Here is a 22,923-nt window from a genome sequence, read left to right as displayed (position 1 = left end):
GCCACTAGTTTTACCGGCCCCCGTAGCGCAGTGGTTAGCGCATCGGGCTGCGGGCCGGGAGGTCGTGGGTTCGAATCCCATCAGGGTCATGTGGGTTTTTCGGGCTACGGTCGGCTCCTACCCAGAGTGGAAGTGCTATGGTTCCTATGGGAAGGCTGGGATCACACAGCCGAGTGTCATTCACTTCACGAATGCGACTTTGAGGGTGCTCAGGTTCTGTATACCTGACCAACACCGCAGGTGCGGCAGTTCTCGGGCCTGGTTGACGCCAGGATATATTATGACAGTAAGCGTAGAGTGCTGCCCTGTCACGTAGTCTCAAAAACCAAATTGGAAATCCAAAGCATCATCATAATCATCCTCATCTCATTAATCATCCAAAATATAAATTGTCCTTGCTCTTGTGGCCCTTCATGCCCGGAGCTCTCATGGTGACCTTGGTCTCAGTGTTCCTGTGCTAGTAGTTCTGCTGTCAGTCTTCAACGTGTGACGTTCTGGGGGGTCGACGGAGGGACATGGTGGTGGTGTGCTCTCTGGAGGGGATGCTCACTAAGTCTGGCTCCACGACTTAAAGTCAATGTCGTTTGTAGGGGGCATAGTAGGTAGTGGGCTGCGTCCGTTAGCTCGAGACAGACCCACTACTGAACACCGTCGAAGTGACTCAGCAGAAGTGCAGTGTCATCTTCCGAGGGTAGCCTACCGCAGCGACCCGACATCCCCCCCCCTCCTGGAGCGTCTGTAAAATTGACAAGTCTGGCAGCGGAACGAAATTCAGAGGTGGTTGGAGCAGTGAGTGCAGGGACGGGGCGGTGTGAGAGCACAACGGGACAAAGGAACAGGTGGAAGAACCAAAAAAAACCAAAACAAAAAAAACCCACTAATTTTGTAGCTGCTTTTAAGAAATGAATTCATAAAACTTTTTTTTTAAAGTTGTGACTGGGCACAGAGAGTACCCAGGCTGTTCATTGTTGGTGTGTGTCCGACTCCTTGTGGAGGCTTGGTCTTAACTCCCATGTAAAAACCTGGCCAGATCCATAGGTGTCAACCTATCATTGGTGTTGCCCTTATATGAGGCCTTCCAAAACCTTATTAGACAGCTCAAGACCTTATAAAATTGTATTGTGCCCACGTGTTGAAAAATGGCTCTTCATGTCGTAAAATCCAGAGGCACGCACTTTCACATGTTTCCTGCATGGGACACAAAACGAGTAGTCTGGGCCTTCTGATGAAGATTTAATCCATCCAGCGTATGCACCGTTGTTAAAAATTGGGCTCTCCCACTCTTTAAGATGTCGTCCGGATCCACTTTGCGATGTAGTTTTCAGCTTTTTAGCTGGAGGATAACTTTGCGATGCCATGCTTGTTGATCGACGCTTGATAGAATGTACCGGAAACCGGAAGTGATTTATAGGAAGTCAAGTGGAAAAAGAGTCTGAGTATGCGCAATGACAACGTTTGAGAGTCGTCTGCATGAAAGCGTCGATCGTTGTCTCTCAATCTCCATTGTTATCATTCATTTTAACTTTGCTGTAATTTTTTCTTTTCGCCGTATATTCTTCTTTTGCCCGTATAGATTTTCCTATACACCGTATTGGGTAAAAAATGCATTTTTCCCGTACAGCAATACGGCCAAACCGTATAGGTTGACACCTATGCAGATCTGAGAGGGGAAGGCGAACTTAGACAAATTTAGAGCAGCAACATTGATCACTTTAACCATGCAAAGCAGTCTTGATACTGTAAGTGTGCATAGATATAGCTCTTACATAAACTGTAGTATCTATATACAGAACTCGTTCACTCACATAGTTTCAAAAAGTTCTGCATCCCACACACACACAGACAGACAGACACACTCTCTCTCTCTCTCTGTGGTCCTTGCATGCATGCAGTCAGCCAATGTCAATGATTATGATTCAGTATGAATCCAATAAAACTTCATATATTGTCTGATATTTTAATTTAAGCTAATCATAGAGGTTTCATCACCTTCACTGCTTGAACTGTGAAAGTACTTGCCTATTTTGCAAGCTTCAGGACACACTTAAGCCTTGAAAGGGATTTTCATTCATTTGTTTATATCTTTTTATACCCGACTGTTCAGATGTTGCCAGGCTTTTGATCGAATAAGCTGCCATCACATCTAAATTCACTCATTTTAGAACTGACTGGTTTATTCAAAACAGATCAATTAAGGAGCTTAAGTCTAAAGGTATCTATCCCTCATTTCTTAATATAAAAACAAAAACAAAAATCGCAGACAGTATAGATTGTGAATCTTGTTCACATTTCTAATAGCTATAAATGCCTGGAGGAATATGGGAGTTTATTCAGAGGTGACCGAGTGACTGAGCCTCTGATGTCTAGACGAATCTGCGATCTGTTTAGAAATTAGCAAGTGAGAATGACACTTGACAGAGCCTCCAACTTCTCAGACAATCAAAATTCACAACACGAAACTTCAACATGCAGCATAAACTTCCAATCTTTACTTCCATTCCAAATCGTCAGGACACACTCATACACAGACACACAAACAACATGACCATCACACTAAAACAGCTATGACGCAAATAGCAAGATTTGTACTACCGAAAGCATTACAATTACAGCCAGAGTACATGAACAACTTCAAGGCTCTGTTGCTCAAGACTACCACGATACCAATGTTGATTTGTGCTTCTAGCAGGTATAACAGTGAAAGGCAAATACTGTCTGTGGAGAGTAGAGAGGAACATGTAACAAACGGGAAGGTAACTCAACAACGACAAGCTTAAGAATGGGATGGTAACTCAACATTGACTCACAACAAAGAGAGCAAAGAGTTGGTCCAGTCGGTCTCGTCAAGAGGGGGAATTCATGTCAACAGAAGACTAGCCTTCAATATTAGTTGAAGAGAAGGAGTGTGCCGTTAAGGGATGACAAATCAAAAGAACTATCAACATGAGTACTCTTTAACAACCTGATGCAAATATATCACAAAATCTCACATCCGGGTACTTCATACTGTATTTTAATTAACAGTATAGCCAGAGGACAAAAAACTAACAACTTTATTTTAAAGGTGAATTTTCCAGTTTTCAATTTCCAAATCCAATTCAGCTTACTAGCTCTCATCGAGACAGACAGAAATGTTGACACGCATAACTGTTTTTATTTAAACAATGCCTCAGACACAAAATCTTAGTTGTCAACATCTGGGCTTGGATGTCTAGAAGGACCAAAGAAGAAGAACATCTGGGCTTCGCATGGGCGGGGATGTAGCTCAGTCGGTAGCGCGCTGGATTTGTATCCAGTTGGCCACTGTCAGCGTGAGTTCGTCCCCACATTCGGCGAGAGATTTATTTCTCAGAGTCAACTTTGTGTGCAGACTCTCCTCGGTGTCCGAACACCCCCGTGTGTACACGCAAGCACAAGACCAAGTGCGCACGAAAAAGATCCTGTAATCCATGTCAGAGTTCGGTGGGTTATAGAAACACGAAAATACCCAGCATGCTTCCTCCGAAAGTGGCGTATGGCTGCCTAAATGGCAGGGTAAAAACGGTCATACAGGTAAAAGCCGTGGGAGTTTCAGCCAATGAACGAACAAACAAAAATCTGGGCTTTGCATTTATTTATTTATCATGTTATGCATTCAATGTGTGTGTGCATATGTCAGTGAATGTATTATCTATGAGCAAGGCTTGTATAACATCTCAACCAAGGGCTTTCTGAGTCTTTAGTCTCCATCTAATTTCGGACTTCAAATTTGGGAACAGTTTAAAGCGGGGTTGTTCTTGCATGAACAGCTCCATCCTGGATCAGTGCTTCGAAATAAACTGATAGTTTGGGCAACAAACTGTGCCCTGAATGTCAACACAGAGGTGAAGCTTGTTCATAAAGTTGAACACTGAACGAACAGTTAGAGACACAAAACTATTCTTTATCAAAAGCTTCAAGACGAAGCTGACAAAGACCCATCTCTTGAAATGCACATGATGAAAAGTGCATCATATAGTCTCAGTACATGGCAACTGTTTCCTTACACGAAAAAGAAAATATGTTTAAAACTAAGGCAATCAGTGGACTGATAGAATAGAATATGACAATATCATCTATTAAAAAACATTTTGATGATCACACCATTTAACACTTGAAGAGAAATATAACCTCTATAGCCTACTGCTACTGACACAGACTTAGAGAAGAAATCACTGACTCATGAGATGGTAAGGAGGGGGGGGGGGGGGGGGGGATGGGAGGGTGGAGGGGAGCGCAGACAAAATGTGGAACCAGCCATAGTGTAAACGTATGGTGCTGCGGTTGATTTCTGTACAATTCATACATATATATATATGGAAATTGAAACCTGCACAAATCTGGAGGAAAGGGGGACATTCAGCTACAATTTTCTATATTTGCAATTATTATTATAACACATTTATATAAAACGACAGAAATTGTATCCAAACAATGTATGATACATAGTACTGCTCACAGTGTTTCAGTTCATAATACATACATACATTCACACATCACTATTTAAGACAAGTTTCTATGAAAAAGACACACAAAATGGGCCCAGTACTCATGTGGAGATGACCAAACGATAAACAGGATGGCAGTTTCATGAATGCACAACTGTGTTAAAAAGCATTATAGACATGTTATGATGTATGTAAGTATGTATGTTCTATTCACAACAAAACACGAAGCAATACTTTCACAAACATTGGCTCTAAGATACCGGCAATGTGCTGGTCTCCACTCCACATATTGCGTACGCCCGATAGAAAATTAAGAACTCTATAAATACACTGTGTTAAAATACCTTCAAACCTCTCATTTCTTCTTTCGTATAATTTGTTCTCTGCCATGGCCAAGAAATTGGTCCTACCAAGTCATTTCTATACATCTTCAGGCACAAGATCTCTCATGCGTTTGAATCACTCAAGATCTCTCATGCGTTTGAAACTGAATCACTCAACAGATGTAACATTCAGTTCATTTGAACGTGGTCACGTTCACTAACCATTTTTCTTTCAGAAGATACAATTATACATCACACCTCAGCTGTGACACAGTGCCTACCTGTACGCATCAACTTTTCTTTCATGCTGATGAAAAAAGTATTTTCTTCCACCGTCGGATACTGAGGTAAAACCCCTCATCAATTGCAGAACAAATCTAAATATCAGCACTTGAGAGAGATTTCACCAGGAACGCAACCGATTCAAGTGTACTGTAACTTAACCATTTAGCACCGAAACCACACTGGAGACTTTCTATACACAGGAAAACCAGATACAGTGGAACTCCCCTTTTAACACCCCACAATTTAAGACTCCCTCCCTTTTAAGACCAATTTAAGACTCCCTCCCTTTTAAGACCAATTTAAGACTCCCTCCCTTTTAAGACCAATTTAAGACTCCCTCCCTTTTAAGACCAATTTAAGACTTCCTCCCTTTTAAGACCAATTTAAGACTCCCTCCCGTTAAGACCTTATTTTTTCAGATGTTCTGTTCATAACCTCTGTAAATTTACCTTCTTTTTAAGACTCCCTCTTTTTTAAGACCTGATTTTCTCAGATTTTTGGAGGTGGTAAAAAAAGTGTTCCACTGTAAAAGAGTAAGAGTAAGGGTGAGAAGAAGAGGGATTAACTTATTTATATCCTCTAGAACTAGCAGGCCATGCACATCATTGTGATAAAAATTAAAATCATCTTGCAATTAAAATGTTTTTGTTACATCCTCCGAGGCCAAACTATCTATCTACCTAGCACATGATCACTAAACTTTACAGACATAGAATGACAAAAACAGAGAGAAAACACTGGAAATGTAAACCTGAACCCTGACCTTGTCCTCGATAAACTTCTTGAGAAGAAAGAAATAGAGCAATGAGAATGACTGACCAAACAATTACTTAATAGTTCTGCAAATATGAAAAATGCACTGCTACACGGATCATCTATATTTGTCTAACTCTAAGCTTGGAAAAAAACAACCACTTAATCTTTCCTTTCTAACTTATGTTGATCTTTTGCTTACAGAAATATCTAAGATGACATCACTTCAAATGGCTAACAAAATATATCAACAGTTCTGCAAATATCGAAAATGCATAGGCTGCTACTAAAAATCTATGTTTTTCCAAGAAAAAAACCACCTACAAAATATCCTTTCCGTCTTATGTTGATCTTTTGCCTAAATAAATAGCTGAAAATACATCACTTCATATCTTAAACTAACTACTTTAGCTTTCAGGCTCACTAGCAAAAAAAATTATAATGATTGGTGTCGGAACAGAGCAAGTAAATATATAATGTCATGAACTTTCATGTGGAGAAAATAACCGTATTTGTTCCGTCTTTTCAAGCGTAGTAAAAGGGGCGAAGAAAAAAATGTCACTTGGTCTGATCACTTTCTTGGCACAACCCAATAAAAGACACATTTCAAGAAAAAAAGCTCCAAAATAAGAGACAGAGAAAAAAATTGGTCACAAAGCCTTCACGCACCTTGCAGTTGACTCCTATTACATACTTACATCACTACATGTGCATTCGTAATCATATACACACAAACACAGGTTCGTGTTCACTTACATGTCTATGCATTTTTACACATGGCCTCAGGACATTCTGGACATACACACACTTGCATGCATCACACAAACGCACTGAGTTCCATTTATACACAATATCAGTTTCATGCATACACTTTCCAACAGTTTCATTCTAGCACATTCCCAGTTTCATTTATACACATGCTCCGGTTTCCTGAATGCACATTCCCACAGTTTCACTGATACACATTCCCAGACTCATTTAAACACGATTCCCGATGTTTCACTCATACACATTCCCCGTTTCATTCCTACACATTTTGACAGGTTTTTTTCTCCATGACTGAGCAGTGTCTTCCATACACCTATAACAAACGCAATGGCACACTTGCACGTTATTCGATTCACACAAAAACAAACACACGCTAGCATTCACAATTCCATTCATTTTCACCAGAACACACACATGAACACACACTAGCATTCACAATTCCATTCATTTTCACCAGAACACACACATGAACACACGCTCCATGAGTGCAGAAAGGACAGCCACACATTCCGTATAAATCCTATACACAAGCACGACACGTAACACATCTCTCTTGATGCAGGCGTATGTCGGATTGTCCACAAACAACGACGGGAGGATGCAGCTATCTACCAGAGACAATTCCATTCCTACTCCTCCTCTCCTCTTCTCTCACTCCTCTTTCTTTCTTGCTGCCAATCCTCCTAAACTACAAGCAGACGGCAGCCTTCACATCACAAAACAGCTTCTCTTCAACAGTTGAGAAAGAAAAACACCCTTGAAGAATGAAAATGTAGTTTGACGATTGAAACCATGACGAGAAAAGGACGAAGCTGACTGCTGCTGGCTGCCTGACGTCAAAAATTGTCGGAGGAGGAAGGGGAGGGGAAGTTGAAGGGTTTTATCAAGTAGAGCTTTTCCGTGTCCTGTTTGAAGATGGGGTGCTTCTTGTAGTGTTCGATCAGTTCTTCCAAGTTGTTGAACTTTTGCTGTCCTATTTCGTACACCCCGTCTGTCACCTTCACCCTGAAGTGTTTGTTTCTGTTTGGTGCTTTTAACACAACCGTGTAGTGCCCCACCTGTTCACAGACACAAAACACAACGCGTCAAATCAACAGCCAGCGACAAGAAGATCAAAATGAAAAGTAACAGACAGTAAACACAACACGTCAACTCAACAGTCGTTGTCGAGAATCTAAAATTGAAAGTAACAGACAGAAATATCAACACGTCAACTCAACAGTCGTTGTCGAGAATCTAAAATTGAAAGTAACAGACAGAAATATCAACACGTCAACTCAACAGTCGTTGTCGAGAATCTAAAATTGAAAGTAACAGACAGAAATATCAACACGTCAACTCAACAGTCGTTGTCGAGAATCTAAAATTGAAAGTAACAGACAGAAATATCAACACGTCAACTCAACAGTCGTTGTTCAGAATCTAAAAGTAAAAGTGAAAGTAACAGACAGTAAACACAACACGTCAACTCAACAGTCGTTGTCGAGAATCTAAAATTGAAAGTAACAGACAGAAATATCAACACGTCAACTCAACAGTCATTGTCGAGAAACTAAAATTAAAAGTAAAAGACAGAAAACACAACGCGTCAAATCGACAGCCACTGTCAAGAAGCTTAAATTAAAGTAATACTAACAAACCTAAAATTAAAAGTAACATACAAAAAACACAACGTCAACGCTTCAAACAAACAGCCATTGTCAAGAAACTCAAATTGAAAATAACAGATTCACATTCACAATGATCCCTGCCACTACCAGCCACCTGCCTTGAGCCTTTTCGTCTCTTAACAGACATGGACTAAACAGAAACAACAGTTTTGGTTAGATTTCAACAAGCAACTGTACGAACATGCCATCAACTGACCAGGTTATCTACAGATCTGCAATCATAATTCATATACTTTTTCAACTTTATGGATCCAACCTCATAATATTTTGTTTGCCAGACACTACACACTCACTGACTAAAAGTAAGAATGTAAAAAGGATCGCAGTATACAGAATTTGTCACTAAGGCCTAAAAAAAAAATAGGTGTGGTTACGGTAACCCGACCTACCCTATTTTTAGGGGCCGACCCTATAACTTTTTATTACATTTTGTCAAAAAACAAAAAACAAAACAAAAAAACGAGTGCAGAAAACACAATGAAAGCGAAATCGCCCGAGTCGCACACTTATTTTCCTGTCAAGTAGGTTTAATTTGTACACATTAGAAAAAAAAGTTTAAAAAAAAAAGTGATTGCCTACCTTCCTACCCTATTTTTTTTGGCTATGTTACCGTAACCACACCTATTTTTTTTTTTTTTGCCTAATGTGTAGTATGTTATTTGTATTCTTTTAATAGCTTCATTTTTTTTCATCAATGTCAATGTCGTCCACAATTGTAAAGTGCTCAGAACTATGATATGATTTGCACCATATAAATACTTAAATATATAAATTCTTATCATTATGACTCCCATTAATTATCTTCTCACCGTGGATTCACTGTCGCGGATGAGGAAATCGCCGTTGTCTGCGTGACGAGTGAGAATCTCCTCACACTGCTGCCGCGTGATTTTACCGTAGTACCAGTCTCTCTCCGCCAGAGGGCCCGACACGTGGAACTGACGCCGCCCCACCACCCCGGGTAGCGACGTGTTGGAGATGGAGGAGATGGACTGGGAGTGGGGGGTGGAGGAGGAGGTGGTGCTGGTGGTGCGGTCACTCTCCTGGTCCCCCTGGGGGGCGGTGGGGGTGACGTAGTTCCGAGGAATCAGACCCTGCTCCCCGCGGCTGTTCCGCGCCTGCCACCAGTCGGGGTCTTCGTCCGACGCGCTGACCACGTCCAGTTTCTCCCCCTTCTCGAAGGGCAGCTCGCCGGCGTTGGTTCCGGCGAAGGTGTAGAGAGCGAGAACGTGTTCCGGCATCTCCGGCTGCGACCCCCCCGCACTGTCTGCGCCAGCCGCCGTGCTGTACAACACATTGTCCTGGTCCCCCCCAGAGTCCACCTCCACGTAGTTGGACGGGAACCAGCCCGCGGTTGTGTCGTCTTTCTGTCCTTTCCACCACCCGTCGCTCGACTTTTCCATCACCATGATTCGCTCCGCTTTGATGAGAGAGAGTTCGTCGGGCCGCTGAGCTGTGTAGTTATACTTTGCATGGGCCGGCAGGAACTGCGCCAGCTGGTTCGTGGTGACCGGTGCGTTGTCCAGCTGGTCTCCCCGCGGCCGCGTGTTGCCATTGAGAGAGGGGGAGGGGCAGGAGGGGGACTTCTGTTGTGGCTGCGGGACCTTGTCGTTCTTCTTCACCTTGTTTCCTTTCTTCAGTAGGGAGGAGAAGATGGACTTGGGTTTGGACATCTTCACGTAGTTGGATGGCACGTAGCCCTGTAGTCACACATATAGGCCTGTTAATTATGAAATGTTGGAGTTTCTATCAGCACATTCAATTCAAAGCTTTGTAGCTGCAGTTTGTATACATTCTATTCTATAAAAATTATCACCAGTGCTGGACTGATCGTGTAACCTCTGCGAACGCCAAGAAGAAGAAGAAGATTCTATAAAAAAATAAAAAAAAAGTTGCATTCATGACGTGAATGACACTCGGCCGTGTGATCCCAGTCCACCCATCGGTACCGTAGCACTTCCACTTTGGGTAGGCGCTGGCCAACCCCCCCCCCCCCCCAAAAAAAAAACCCACTACCAAATGACTCTGATGGGATTCGAACCCACAAGCTCCCGGACCACAGCCCATGGTGCAGTGGTTAGTGCATCCCGGATCCGGCTGCGGGCTTGGAGATTGTGGGTTCGAATCAAAAAGCCTAATGCGTCTAACCACTAGGTAGGAGCTGGTCGGAGCCTGAAAACCCCACGTGACTCTGTTGGGATTCGAACCCAGCTATTAAGACTTCCCTACAAGCAACTAAATGCGCTAACCACTGCGCCACAGTGGCAGTCTGCAGCAGTACTTGCCTGTTTGTTGTCAGAGTTCTTGACACGCCACCAGTCCTTGCTGTTGTCTAGCAGCGTCAGTCGCTCCGACTTCTTGATGGACAGCTCCTGGCCGTTCTCCGCCGTGTAGTCGTACTTGGCAATCACCAGCATCTCCTCGCCCTCCGCCATGGTTGCCATGCCAACACGTCCTGCAAACAATCCAGGTTTCAAGTGTCAATGGTTAAGCATGGTTGGTATTCAAGTCCATCCGATCGCAGCAATGAACGTTGCCAGCCGGGCAAGTTGCCAGACGATTTGTACTAGCCCAGGGGATTTTTTACTCGCCCCTGGCGACCAGGCGGTCGATTTGGACATCTCTGCAGTCTTTAGGAAGATTTTGTTACACCCACACGCTTCTGTTACTGTGTCAGAGACTGAAAGAGTTTAAGAATTGTTTGTAAACCGAAACTGCTCACAAAGTACACCTCCTGACCCCTTTGTGACATATTTTTATGCTCACATTATTCAAATAGACATCCTTGAAGAATACCTTGAGTTTCTCAGTGATAACATATTTAAACAAACGAGTTATGGGACAATCTCTGGTAGTTGCAGTTTATGCAATTCAGGTCAGACTGTGTGCCATGTATTTTACAAGGCTTTATGGAACAGATGAAATCGATGGTGTTTCTGCTTCTTCCACAAAAGTGAGAAGTCAAGATTTAGTGGTGCAGGATATGATCCTAAGGCACAATTGCCAGCTGAACCAATTCAGAGCATGCGTGTGTATTGGTGTGCATGTGACCGTAACACTACTGTACATGTAGGTATACACACTGCTACTTCAATCAGATAGAGGGAGGATTTGGGGGGATGGGGCGGAGGAAGAGAAGACAATACCAGAACCCAAACAGCAGCCAACTCTGCTTCTGGCAACCTGAAGTTCTTTTTTCAGAGCTCTGGACCCTATTCAACCAGCATTGATTGTGATTGGGTCGGATTCAGCCTTCATTGATCCAGTGCACTGAGTGTCCTTGAACTAGTTTGGAACATCAAACACCGGGGGAATATTGTGCCCATAAACACTGTCCCATTCTGACAACTTTTTTTCTTTCCTTTCTTGTCCAGGCCTGCAGCACTTTATGCTGCAAAAGTGGCATTGAAAGCTCTAGGGCGATTTGGGATGCAATGCTACAGGAGCCTTTCAAGTCTAGCCTGCTCAAACCAAACACCAGCGATTGTGCATGCAATTCCTGCAGACTATGACATCATCCTGGCCATTTCCAATACTGGATGCAGGTTGTGGTGTTTACATTCAGCTAGCCGCCAAATGGTCTTTCTTTGTCCATGTGTCGCTCATACACAAGCGTTAGTGCAGACAAAAACGCAAAGCATCCTATCAGTATCATGCATCATATGAGTACAGTGGTACCTGCCATGTGGGGCCCCTCTGATGAGAGGACACCTCCCTTAAAAGGACATTCTGGGGTCCCTTTGTCTGCATTATCTCTACCAAAATATACCTGTCATGACAGGCCACCTGCAATGTAGGGACACTTTTAGCTGGTCCCAAGGGTGTCCTTTCATCGCAGGTACCACTGTATGAGCAACTGTCTTGTGTACATTTGGAAATGCAACAGGGACAGAAAAACCCACGCTCAGTAGTTTTAACAATGCGAAACAAAATGTCTAACTTTTAATCACCTGACTGTTTACCGATTTCACCATTTGAAAATTGAAGCACTAATTTCAGACTAACAATAATTAGCAGTTCTTTACTGCTGAAAGACTTTTAACAAAACATTTTGTCCATTTTCACCGAAACAAGTACAATCGTCTGTGCAGGAGGCAGAATATGTTTTATGTTTAAGTAAGGACAAAATTAAAAACAACACAAAAAATGTTTATCGTACATCAAAAAAAAATTCTTGTGATACTTGTGCACCTCAGTGCATTAAATCTTCACAGCTGAACAGAGGCCGTACTGGATCAATCTCAGGTTTTGCGTCCATAAGATTTTTGAAGGCCCAGCCATTGATTTGATGGGCTATTCTGGTTGCGGGCAACATATTACCACTGCACTGGGGCTAGAGAGGTGATGCATATTTCATGCCATCGGCTAACGCTTCTCTTACATCGTGACCGAACAGCGTAAAATTAGCGCACCATAAAACTACAGCATGCTACACTAGCTCTAGTCTCAGGGCACTCTACGACCTCTGCCCCGTGACTCGCCCGCGCAGAATCTTTAAACTGCCATAAGTGCAAAACGAAAGTCGGTGCTGTCTTCAGTTTTCATTGCACTAAAATAAAAAGACTTTTCCTGAACCTGTGGTTACTGACTGACTTGAACAGTTTGGAAATCTTACACTGTAAAACTCATTAGAGAAAAAAACACACACACATACATATGTAACACACACACAAAGCAAACACACAGAAAATAAACTCAAAGCAAAAACTACTTTCCTGGACCGATATACTGGTAAAGTAAAAATCCTTGTTTTGAGAAGAAAAAAAACCCACCAAAAACTGAAACAAGGTTAGGAATCGGTCATCACATCAAAAACACTTTTTCCAAACCGTAACATACACAAAATCCATAAATTACCAACTGATGATCACCTGACTAAAATAACAATTTAATGAGAAAAAAATATGGGAGAGTACATCTTCAGACTGGCAGCACAATTTAAGAAACATACACGTACACGTGTATTAACCTGTTCAAGTTTCATGATGATTACCTGCTCCTACCAACACGGCGTGACAGGTAAGTGGCAACCACACCTGTGAAGATCATCAGACCATGGAGCACCTGTCCGTTACATCCTCTGCTACCTCTGCTAGCACATTACCCTCCGCACTCTGACAGCAACGGTCTGTTTATACACCCATCGTTCACACTCTCTGCCTCCAAACCAGCACATCGTAAGCCACGAACATCAGAGGAAGCAAGTATGTTGGAATCAGTGTAACCTTATTTCTGATCTGATGTGTTGTAACAAATGTTTCAGGGGGAAAATCATGCATTGCTGCGATACATCTCTAAATCCAAGTTGATTCTTAATCCAAGACACATATACACACGTTACAAACAAATGAATAACAGACAAACAAATGAAAAGTAAATAATGCATGTTATTGTTACTGTATACAAAAATGCCCCCCTTGAAAAAGTTAAGAACTGATTAATACTTTACTGCTGGGAGTAATCTGTTTTGGATTTGAAAAAAAATAAAAATATAAAAACTCAACAAAACAAGAAAGATTAGCTACATAAGCTGCATAAGTATAATGGAACCTAAGAAATTAATCATATTCATAGAGAAACGAAACATTCTTGATTTAGGTATGTTTAAGCAATCGCAGTCTAGCGGTTTCCGATTTGTGGTGGAAAAAGAAGCAAACTGACAAACTAACTCTGACTCTGCGACTAGCAGTGGAACAATTCAAGTAGTGAAGTACAGCACTCTACTATGGCCAAAATGCACTGCTACCACTACCAGAGCTACATCCAGCAATAAACGGAAGATCAGAGATGAAAACATAAACAAGCACATTCTCTCCACCGATGATATCTGAAGGCAAACGCCAGAGTGTTTTGGGGAGTGTGCACACACACACACAACAAGAACAAGACTCCCCGCTGGGCGCTGGCGTGATGACTCATCACCTGTATCACTCAGCACCGCCGCCAAGTGTTGATCAATGAAGGAACTGGGTCTCCTGCACTGCTGAGTAACCCCCCTAGCTCACAGGAACTACAGTCAAACCTGTGTCTTAAGTCCCTGCAATTTAAGACTCCTTCTGTGTCTGATTCATAAGTCCCTGCAATTTAAGACTCCTTCTGTGTCTGATTCATAAGTCCCTGCAATTTAAGACTCCTTCTGTGTCTGATTCATAAGTCCCTGCAATTTAAGACTCCTTCAGTGTCTGATTCATAAGTCCCTGCAATTTAAGACTCCTTCAGGGTCTGATTCATAAGTCCCTGCAATTCAAGACTCCTCCTGTGTCTGATTCATAAATCCCTGCAATTTAAGACTCCTTCTGTGTTTGATTCATAAATCCCTGCAATTTAAGACTCCTTCAGTGTCTGATTCATAAGTCCCTGCAATTTAAGACTCCTTCTGTGTCTGATTCATAAGTCCCTGCAATTTAAGACTCCTCCTGTGTCTGATTCATAAGTCCCTGCAATTTAAGACTCCTTCAGTGTCTGATTCATAAGTCCCTGCAATTTAAGACTCCTTCAGTGTCTGATTCATAAGTCCCTGCAATTTAAGACTCCTTCAGTGTCTGATTCATAAGTCCCAGCAATTTAAGACTCCTCCTGTGTCTGATTAATAAGTCCCTGCAATTTAAGACTCCTTCAGTGTCTGATTCATAAGTCCCTGCAATTTAAGACTCCTTCAGTGTCTGATTCATAAGTCCCTGCAATTTAAGACTCCTTCTGTGTCTGATTCATAAGTCCCTGCAATTCAAGACTCCTCCTGTGTCTGATTCATAAATCCCTGCAATTTAAGACTCCTTCTGTGTTTGATTCATAAATCCCTGCAATTTAAGACTCCTTCAGTGTCTGATTCATAAGTCCCTGCAATTTAAGACTCCTTCAGTGTCTGATTCATAAGTCCCTGCAATTCAAGACTCCCTCAGTGTCTGATTCATAAGTCCCTGCAATTCAAGACTCCTTCAGTGTCTGATTCATAAGTCCCTGCAATTTAAGACTCCTTCAGTGTCTGATTCATAAGTCCCTGCAATTTAAGACTCCTTCAGTGTCTGATTCATAAGTCCCTGCAATTTAAGACTCCTTCTGTGTCTGATTCATAAGTCCCTGCAATTTAAGACTCCTTCAGTGTCTGATTCATAAGTCCCTGCAATTTAAGACTCCTTCTGTGTCTGATTCATAAGTCCCTGCAATTTAAGACTCCTTCTGTGTGAACACAGTGGAACCCCCCTTTTAAGACCTTGATTTTAAAGATGTTCTGTGCATAACCTCTGTAAAAATACCCTCCCTTTTAAGACTCGATTTTCTCAGATTTTTTAAGGTAAAAAAAGGGGGATTCCACAGTACAGTAATTAAGCCCTGTGTCTGAAGTCCTTGCAATTTAAAGGCACAGTGCAGCTCACAGCCTTCGTTTTGCGTTTTTGTTGCAGCTGAGTGCATTTACACTTCAAAAATCCTCCTATGGTAGTAAAACAAACCCAAAACTACCCAACGACGACATCTGTGAAGCTCGACAGTTTCTTGTTCACGCGAGTGCATAAATTAACCTAGTTATTACGTGGTGTTTGGTCGGAGTTCGATTCAACTGAGTGATTCCGATCCAAAAATAGGCCAAGACCAGCCGGGTCCGAGTACGAAATTAATTCGTAAAAAAATCGCAGTTCTTGACTCTTTGGGTGCAAGTCAATGAAACTTGGTAGTTCTTCTAACGGATAGCTGCCTGAGGTATGACTAAAAGCCCCAGGGGCTCCGTGCAGCTGGATTTGACAAGTTCAGTACCTTTAAGACTCCTGCATGAAGATCTAATTTCACAGATTTTTCCACTCATAGTGTCAGTGTCAGTAAAAATTAAATGTGAATAGTTTGTAAGCCGAGAAGAAAACAGAGAATAACATCAACGCAAGACCCCTTGGCTCTCGAGACAAGAAACCTCCATTGTTCATTCCCTCCTTTAGTTTAAATAAATACATGTACACAACTCTATTTCGCAGACTTTTGGAGGCTGTAAGAATATGATTTGTGTGCTTGTGTTTTTTTGTTTTTTTATCAAAATAATGGTTTTACTTTTAGGCCTTCTTTTCTTAAAGTCAGTAACTGACCAATGTGTTTTAACTTTAAAACTCCATCACCTTCACAAGACATTTGATTTCTGGAGGTCTTGAATAAGTTGAAACAAGAGACCACTAAATTGCTCAGCAGAGCAAAATGACCAGGTTTGTTTGTTTGTTTAACGCCCGGCCGACCACGAAGGGCCATATCAGGGCGGTGCTGCTTTGACATATAACGTGCGCCACACACAAAACAGAAGTCGCAGCACAGGCTTCATGTCTCACCCAGTCACATTATTCTGACACCGGACCAACCAGTCCTAGCACTAACCCCATAATGCCAGACGCCAGGCGGAGCAGCCACTAGATTGCCAATTTTAAAGTCTTAGGTATGACCCGGCCGGGGTTTGAACCCACGACCTCCCGCTCACGGGGCGGACACCTTTCCACTAGGCCAACCGTGCTGGTCTAAATGACCAGGTATTAAAAGGAGCGTCGGCTCACTTCCTTTATCAAAACTAAATGACTTCACAATACCTACATGTACAAGGAAATGAGTAATATCACTAATACTAGCAACATACTAAGTAATAACAAACAACTCTTTACAAATAATTACAGCACGGAAATGACCAACTAGTCCAGTCACTGTTAAAGTGTTACAGAATTAGTTGAAGAATTTCATATCATATAAACAAACAGATCACATATAAGTGACATACTCAGCAAGCAATTAAATACACTGAGAAATCTAAGGAAATGAACAGGAAGTACTTCATACAATACTTACAATCTATTCTATATAATTATTTATAGAAAATTTGAAAGGACATTATAATTTTAAAAGCACTGACCATTTGGTTTTAAACAATTTGGAATAAGAACTTAATTTTGATGCAAAATGTGTCTGTGCATGAGGTATCAATCACCGTATCTTCTGGAATTCTCGGGATGAAACTGGTGCTAATACCAACCAACCAAAACACTATAGCTGATACCAGACTCAGAAGTAAAGTAAAACCATTGAACAAGTTTAAAACTACCCCCCCCCCCCCCCCTCTCCCCCCGCACACACAAGAAAACTCTGGGGGCTGGGTGTGGTGGGTGTGTTTTTATATTTAAGTTGACTCCAACGAGGCCTGCACCATCCATCAATGTCAAGGACCAGTTATCATTCAAATGTTTAAAATTTAAAAGAAAGGCTAGAGAGTTTAGAACTTAGAGCTGCCTGTAGATTGTAGACAGGAAACGTGGGTGAAACTGAAGGAGGGAGTAAACCAGTGAAGTGTCTGCAGTGTTATCTTATCATGGGGACACTGCGGCAGCATCATGGAGGGGGTAAACACTGAGGTGAACCTATAACTTAACTCCTGGTGCCCAAACTTTGTCTACTTTTTATTTGGAATGTATGTGCCGCCCAACAGAAACTGAGACAGACATGTACCCTGTTTGCATCAATATATAGACTGCAGCATTTATCCGAAAACTGTGATTCAACATGTAGCATTGGAATTGGATAAGGAATACATGTATTATCATTATTACCATTAACCTATCAATATTAACTCTTGGTGACTAAAGTTTGTCTTTTTACCCCCTTTTTGGTTCTCTTATAAGGGTGGGTGGGGGTGGTTGTTTTACATGCCACCAAACAAAACCAGGAAGACACACCACAATGTACAGATTATTAAAACCAGCAGAGTTTAACAAGTATTCTTTGTGACAACTGACAGTCAAACTCATAAAACACACTGTTCATAAGAGGATCAGAACTAGCATCTATAGACTAAGGAATATTTTGAACCATCTTGATGTAACTGATCCAAACACTGTGTCAATAAATTGGTAAGGCAAACAAAAAACAAAAAAATAGGTGTGGTTACGGTAACATTGTCATTGCCAAAAAAAATAGGGTAGGAAGGTAGGCAATCACTTTTTTTTTCTAATGTGTACAAATTAAACCTACTTGACAGGGAAATAAGTGTGCGACTCGGGCGCTTTCGATTTCATTGTGTTTTCTGCACTCATTTTCTTGTGTGTGGTTTTGTTTTTTTGACAAATGTAATAAAAAAGTTATAGGGTCGGCCCCTAAAAATAGGGTAGGTCGGGTTACCGTAACCACACCTATTTTTTTTAGGCCTAAAATAAACTAAAACTGTCAGTGCGAAATACAGAGCGACAGGTAGCCAGGCAAGTCCATAAAAGTAATGCATCAGTAACCTGAGCGCAACTGAAAAGGTCTGGATATTTTATTGTATAAATCAATCAAACTACTGAAAGAAAAAGCAATCCCTACACTCCAGGTGTTCATCACATTACTGCATTGATCATTAAAATGATCAGATTTCAGGTATTTCTAATAGTAATACAGTATACTACTAATCAGAAATAGTGTGTCAGTTTGTCTTTTACTCACAGGAAACCTTTCACTTTCAGGCTATTAAAATGCAAAATCATCCCATGATTGCTTTATAAACAAACTTTAAAGCTTTCAATGTCTACCTACCAGGCACTGCCAGGTAAAACTGGAGCTCTGAGTACACGCGATTCCCCTTCATCATTGCACAGGACAGACTCTCCGTATTCCTCCACACCTTGCACAATCCACAGGTCTACATCAACCACTGAACAGGTAAATTCTCCCCGGCACCACCGCTTTTCTTTTTTTTACCTGGCATCTGAGCGCCAGACCTCACTACCCGAGTTCTAAAGAGCTCACTAAAGTTTGCGCGGCACCACAGAGTTCTATAAAAGAAACAGCTCCTCTGACTGACTTGAGTCAGGATGGCTGGATGGCGCAGTGTGAGGCTTGTGTTTTCATACACCTCAACCCCCATTCTCCCTCCCTCCCCACTTCCTGGCTATCAGGTATCTTTATAAAACACATCCAAGCTCAACCCTTCAGCCTGGTGATGTTCCTTATCTTTTTTTGTAGCCTTCTGCCACCAGCATCCCTCCAGGTAACTGGCAGGGGCTGGGGGAGAGGGAGGGGTAAAGGAATACCAGAGAGAGAAAAAGAAGAGGAGAGGTGCAAACAGCAATATCATATCTGAGATGGGCGCAGGAGGGAACTAGAGGGGAAGGGGGTGCAGAAGGTATTTAAAAATTTTTTTAAAAAAGAAGGTCCGGGAAGACTCAAACTGTGAGTGGAAGAAGGTAGGTGGAGGCCACGAGGATGCTTTGAATTTGAAGAGACAAGGTTGTAAATGTATGCAACAGAAAGTGATGATAGTACAAGAACCGTCTGAAATTTAATGTACATAAAAAAGTTGCAGTAAGTAAAACTAAAAGTTGCAGCTAAAAGTAAAAGTCACACTATAGCAGCATGTCATTTACTAAACACTTGGTTTTTTTCTGTGCTAAAAGTGATAGTGTAGAGTGCTCTCCATGCAATTCCTTGAGCCTGTGGGACAAAAGGCTTCCAATAGGCGCCAGCAACTTTTGGTGTACCACAAGGAAGCATGTTAACTTGTCCTACACGGTTTGCATTATTGATAATACAATTAATATTGCCTGAGACAGGGTTTAACCTGGGAGAAAAAGGCAATGGGACATTTGTCCCCCTCAACCAAATTCCGATGGGACATAGTCAAAGGCAAGAAGCACCAAAGAGGCCTGTACGCGTTTTGACTAAAGATGCAAAATGGTGCCATCTGAGAATTAGCCGCTATATCGTGTTATCTATGTGTGTGTGTGTGTGTGATCCGATGAAAAGTGTACAATGTCATTTGGTGGCGCAGTGGTATGTAATCTCAATGCGCCCTTTGACGCACTGAAGGGAATTGTGATGGGACATTTTTAGATTTAATGCGCCAATGGCGCAGGGCGCACTAGTTTGTTGGCTTAACGCCCAGTCCACCACGAAGGGTGATATCAGGGCGGTGCACGTGCGCCACACACAAGACAGAAGTCGCAGCACAGGCTTCATGTCTCACCCAGTCACATTATTCTGACACCGGACCAACCAGTCCTAGCACTAACCCCATAATGCCAGACGCCAGGCGGAGCAGCCACTAGATTGCCAATTTTAAAGTCTTAGGTATGACCCGGCCGGGGTTCGAACCCCTGACCTCCCGCTCACTGGGCGGACGCCTTACCACTAGGCCACCGAGGCGCACTAGTAAATGAAACCCTGCTGAGACAGTTTCGGTCAAATCTTTGTGGACAATGCAATAGCCTACAACTACACCCAACCTCAGCAAATGGGTAAGCCGCACCATTTTTTTTTAACATCAATTGACTCAAATTAAAAAGGGTTATTTTTTTCTGGAATTTATTTTGTTAAAGGCACACACAGCCTCCCGTAAACCATCCGTTTCTGGTCACAGACACTGTCAGGCTTTTACACACAGTACAAACACCCTTTCGTTTAAACACTTAACGCTTGAGAACATCCTAGGTGCCCTCCGTAAAGAGCGAGCATTTTTTAAATAATTTATTTTTGCGCGGCCAGCCGGATTGTGTATCACAATCGGACGCCTCGTTTTGGCACTAGAACTAACTTTTAAAATCTAAATAATAAATTGACAGCTTGTAACACAAACATTCTTAAATCATAAAAGATTTCTTTTTTCATCAAGACGAGATCAGTACAACTCGAGGTTTTGAAAGTTTAAAAAAAGGGAGGCCGGAAGCAAGGCACGCAATGATCGTGTTTCACCAAGGCAAGCAGACGAACTTTCTGCATATCGCTTGTGTCTTTGAAGCTAACCGCCGCCGATAAGGATAAGTTCGTGTGACTCGCAGTCGTTTGTTGCATTTTAGATTCAGAGGTACACAATTACGTGCTATTGCAGATACAGGAAGTCCCATTGCAAACACAAATTGACGATGAACTTGTGAAATAAAGGAAAATGTGTGCCACAGGTCCACGATGGCTCAAGGGTAAAATGAACCACAAAATCTGGTGTGTGGTTTACGCAAGCTAAATAGCCATTCAAACAAACTGTGTCATTTAATGCTGTTAAATGCTATTGTAAGTGTGTTCCGTTAGGTTAGAAATAGAAATTTTAGAACTGCTTTTTTCGTGAGAAGATTTTAAATCGTTCTGTAAACCATTTGAGGCAGACTGGGCCTTAGTTTAAAGACTAGCATACAATGATACATAACTGTCGGTTCAAAGTGAAGAGAAAAACCCGGCTGTTGAAGACAGTGAAGTGGATGAGGGCTTAACATTCTAGTACCTCTCAGAAAAATATTGACGCAATGATACTGATAGCTTTTTGTTGCAGATGAGGATTTCAAAAATTAATAAATAAGCCAAACATTCTCACAACTATCCCACAGATAACTTTTATAAATAACTTCAGCGTTGTTAGCTAAATAAAACTTTAGTTTATCATTTCATGTGGTTCAGTTTGCATCTCCGGCAAAAATCTGACTGACATTTCCTGACATTAACATGGGTACGCACAGACTCCTGAAGTATGTGTGCATTGTCTACTATGTGTCACAATTTTCTTGTAATAACAGTTACACACACTGTGATACAGTCTTGATGTACAGTAAACTACCCAAGATAGAATTAGAAAGAACTCTTGTTGTTACTACTGAACCTCCACGTTGACTTTTGACCTAATTACGAATTGGCTCACATACATGTGCATGACCTGATCGAGTAATTCTGCCTTGTTGACTTCGGCTTTTTTCCGTCTTACAGTTACAACGTTACATTTACCTTACCACTGCATGACTACCACTGTACCAGGACAATGATGGTAGCAACAAATTGCCAAATGTTATTGTTAATAAAAACAGACCATCATACAAATAAGACAATATAAGGGGAAGTTCTGACAGGCCTAAAGCATAGGCTTTAGGTGTGTCCCTATGACTACTGCTTACAAATACTAGTAGTACTACACGTTTGTAACACTAACACTACTCATTTTGGTGTGATTTAATAACTATATCTCATGGCCTTGAGGTACACACTCATACTGAGTCATAGATTTAGAAACAGCCAGAGAAATAATCAGACAAATGGTTTAACACCTCAATATCTTTTCTAATACCTTCAATAACAATATCAGTAACAAGTCTGATAGAAACAGAGCAGCTTCGCTAAAACTGGCATCTCCTGAAGTGAATGAGACTGAGAGTGAGAGAGCCAAATGACGTCTGCTATCGACTGCGGAAACGGGTATGAATCATGCAATGGTCGCTCGTGTTTCAACGCGTTCAGCATGTTAACATTCACAACGCTGACCATGTGATATAAGAAACAGAAATATACACAAGCACAATAGTTTATGCGATAAACTTACGGGCGAATTTGTCCGTGAAGCTAAAATGCAGACGCAGGCATCGGTGTGTTGGTATTGCTGTGCAGTTCCGTGTAGGCAGAGGATAAACTGTCAATTATCACATTACATTGAGTCAATATCACCAGTAGAATTACACAGCGTTTAACGTGTTGTTATGGAAGTCTAAATCAAGATGTAGGAACTTGATCTGAACTCAGAATACACTCTGAAATTTGCTGATTTGGGGGTATCCCTTTTCTGCTGAAGAGCCGCCATCTTGTAGACAAAGTAGTTCGACAGTAAAACACCATAGATTTATCCGCGTTAAACAGCAAAAGTAAAACACAATTAAGATTTGTCCTATCTTTTATTATTTTCATTTGAACAAACTAAAA

General features: G+C 41.7%; 1 protein-coding gene and 1 long non-coding RNA gene across 2 annotated transcripts in view; one reads left to right on the top strand and one right to left on the bottom strand.

Moving 5' to 3' along the window:
• Positions 1-22,923, top strand: part of LOC138945457 (uncharacterized) — a 350,740-nt gene that overhangs the window by 295,275 nt on the left and 32,542 nt on the right. The gene's annotated exons all lie outside the window — the stretch shown is intronic.
• Positions 4,222-22,814, bottom strand: LOC138945449 (cytoplasmic protein NCK2-like). The gene is made up of 4 exons (XM_070316873.1): positions 22,550-22,814; positions 10,551-10,720; positions 9,075-9,965; positions 4,222-7,653 (listed from the first exon to the last, which is right to left on the bottom strand). Exons 2-4 carry the CDS (start codon positions 10,707-10,709, stop codon positions 7,432-7,434), a joined length of 1,272 nt encoding a protein of 423 aa, XP_070172974.1. The 5' UTR covers positions 10,710-10,720; positions 22,550-22,814; the 3' UTR covers positions 4,222-7,431.

The sequence above is a fragment of the Littorina saxatilis genome, linkage group LG13 (assembly GCF_037325665.1).
Source record: "Littorina saxatilis isolate snail1 linkage group LG13, US_GU_Lsax_2.0, whole genome shotgun sequence".
In the NCBI taxonomy this organism is placed as follows: Eukaryota; Metazoa; Mollusca; class Gastropoda; order Littorinimorpha; family Littorinidae; genus Littorina; species Littorina saxatilis.
The sequence above is the reverse complement of the archived record's forward strand: the minus strand, read 5'-3'. Positions and strand labels throughout refer to the sequence as shown.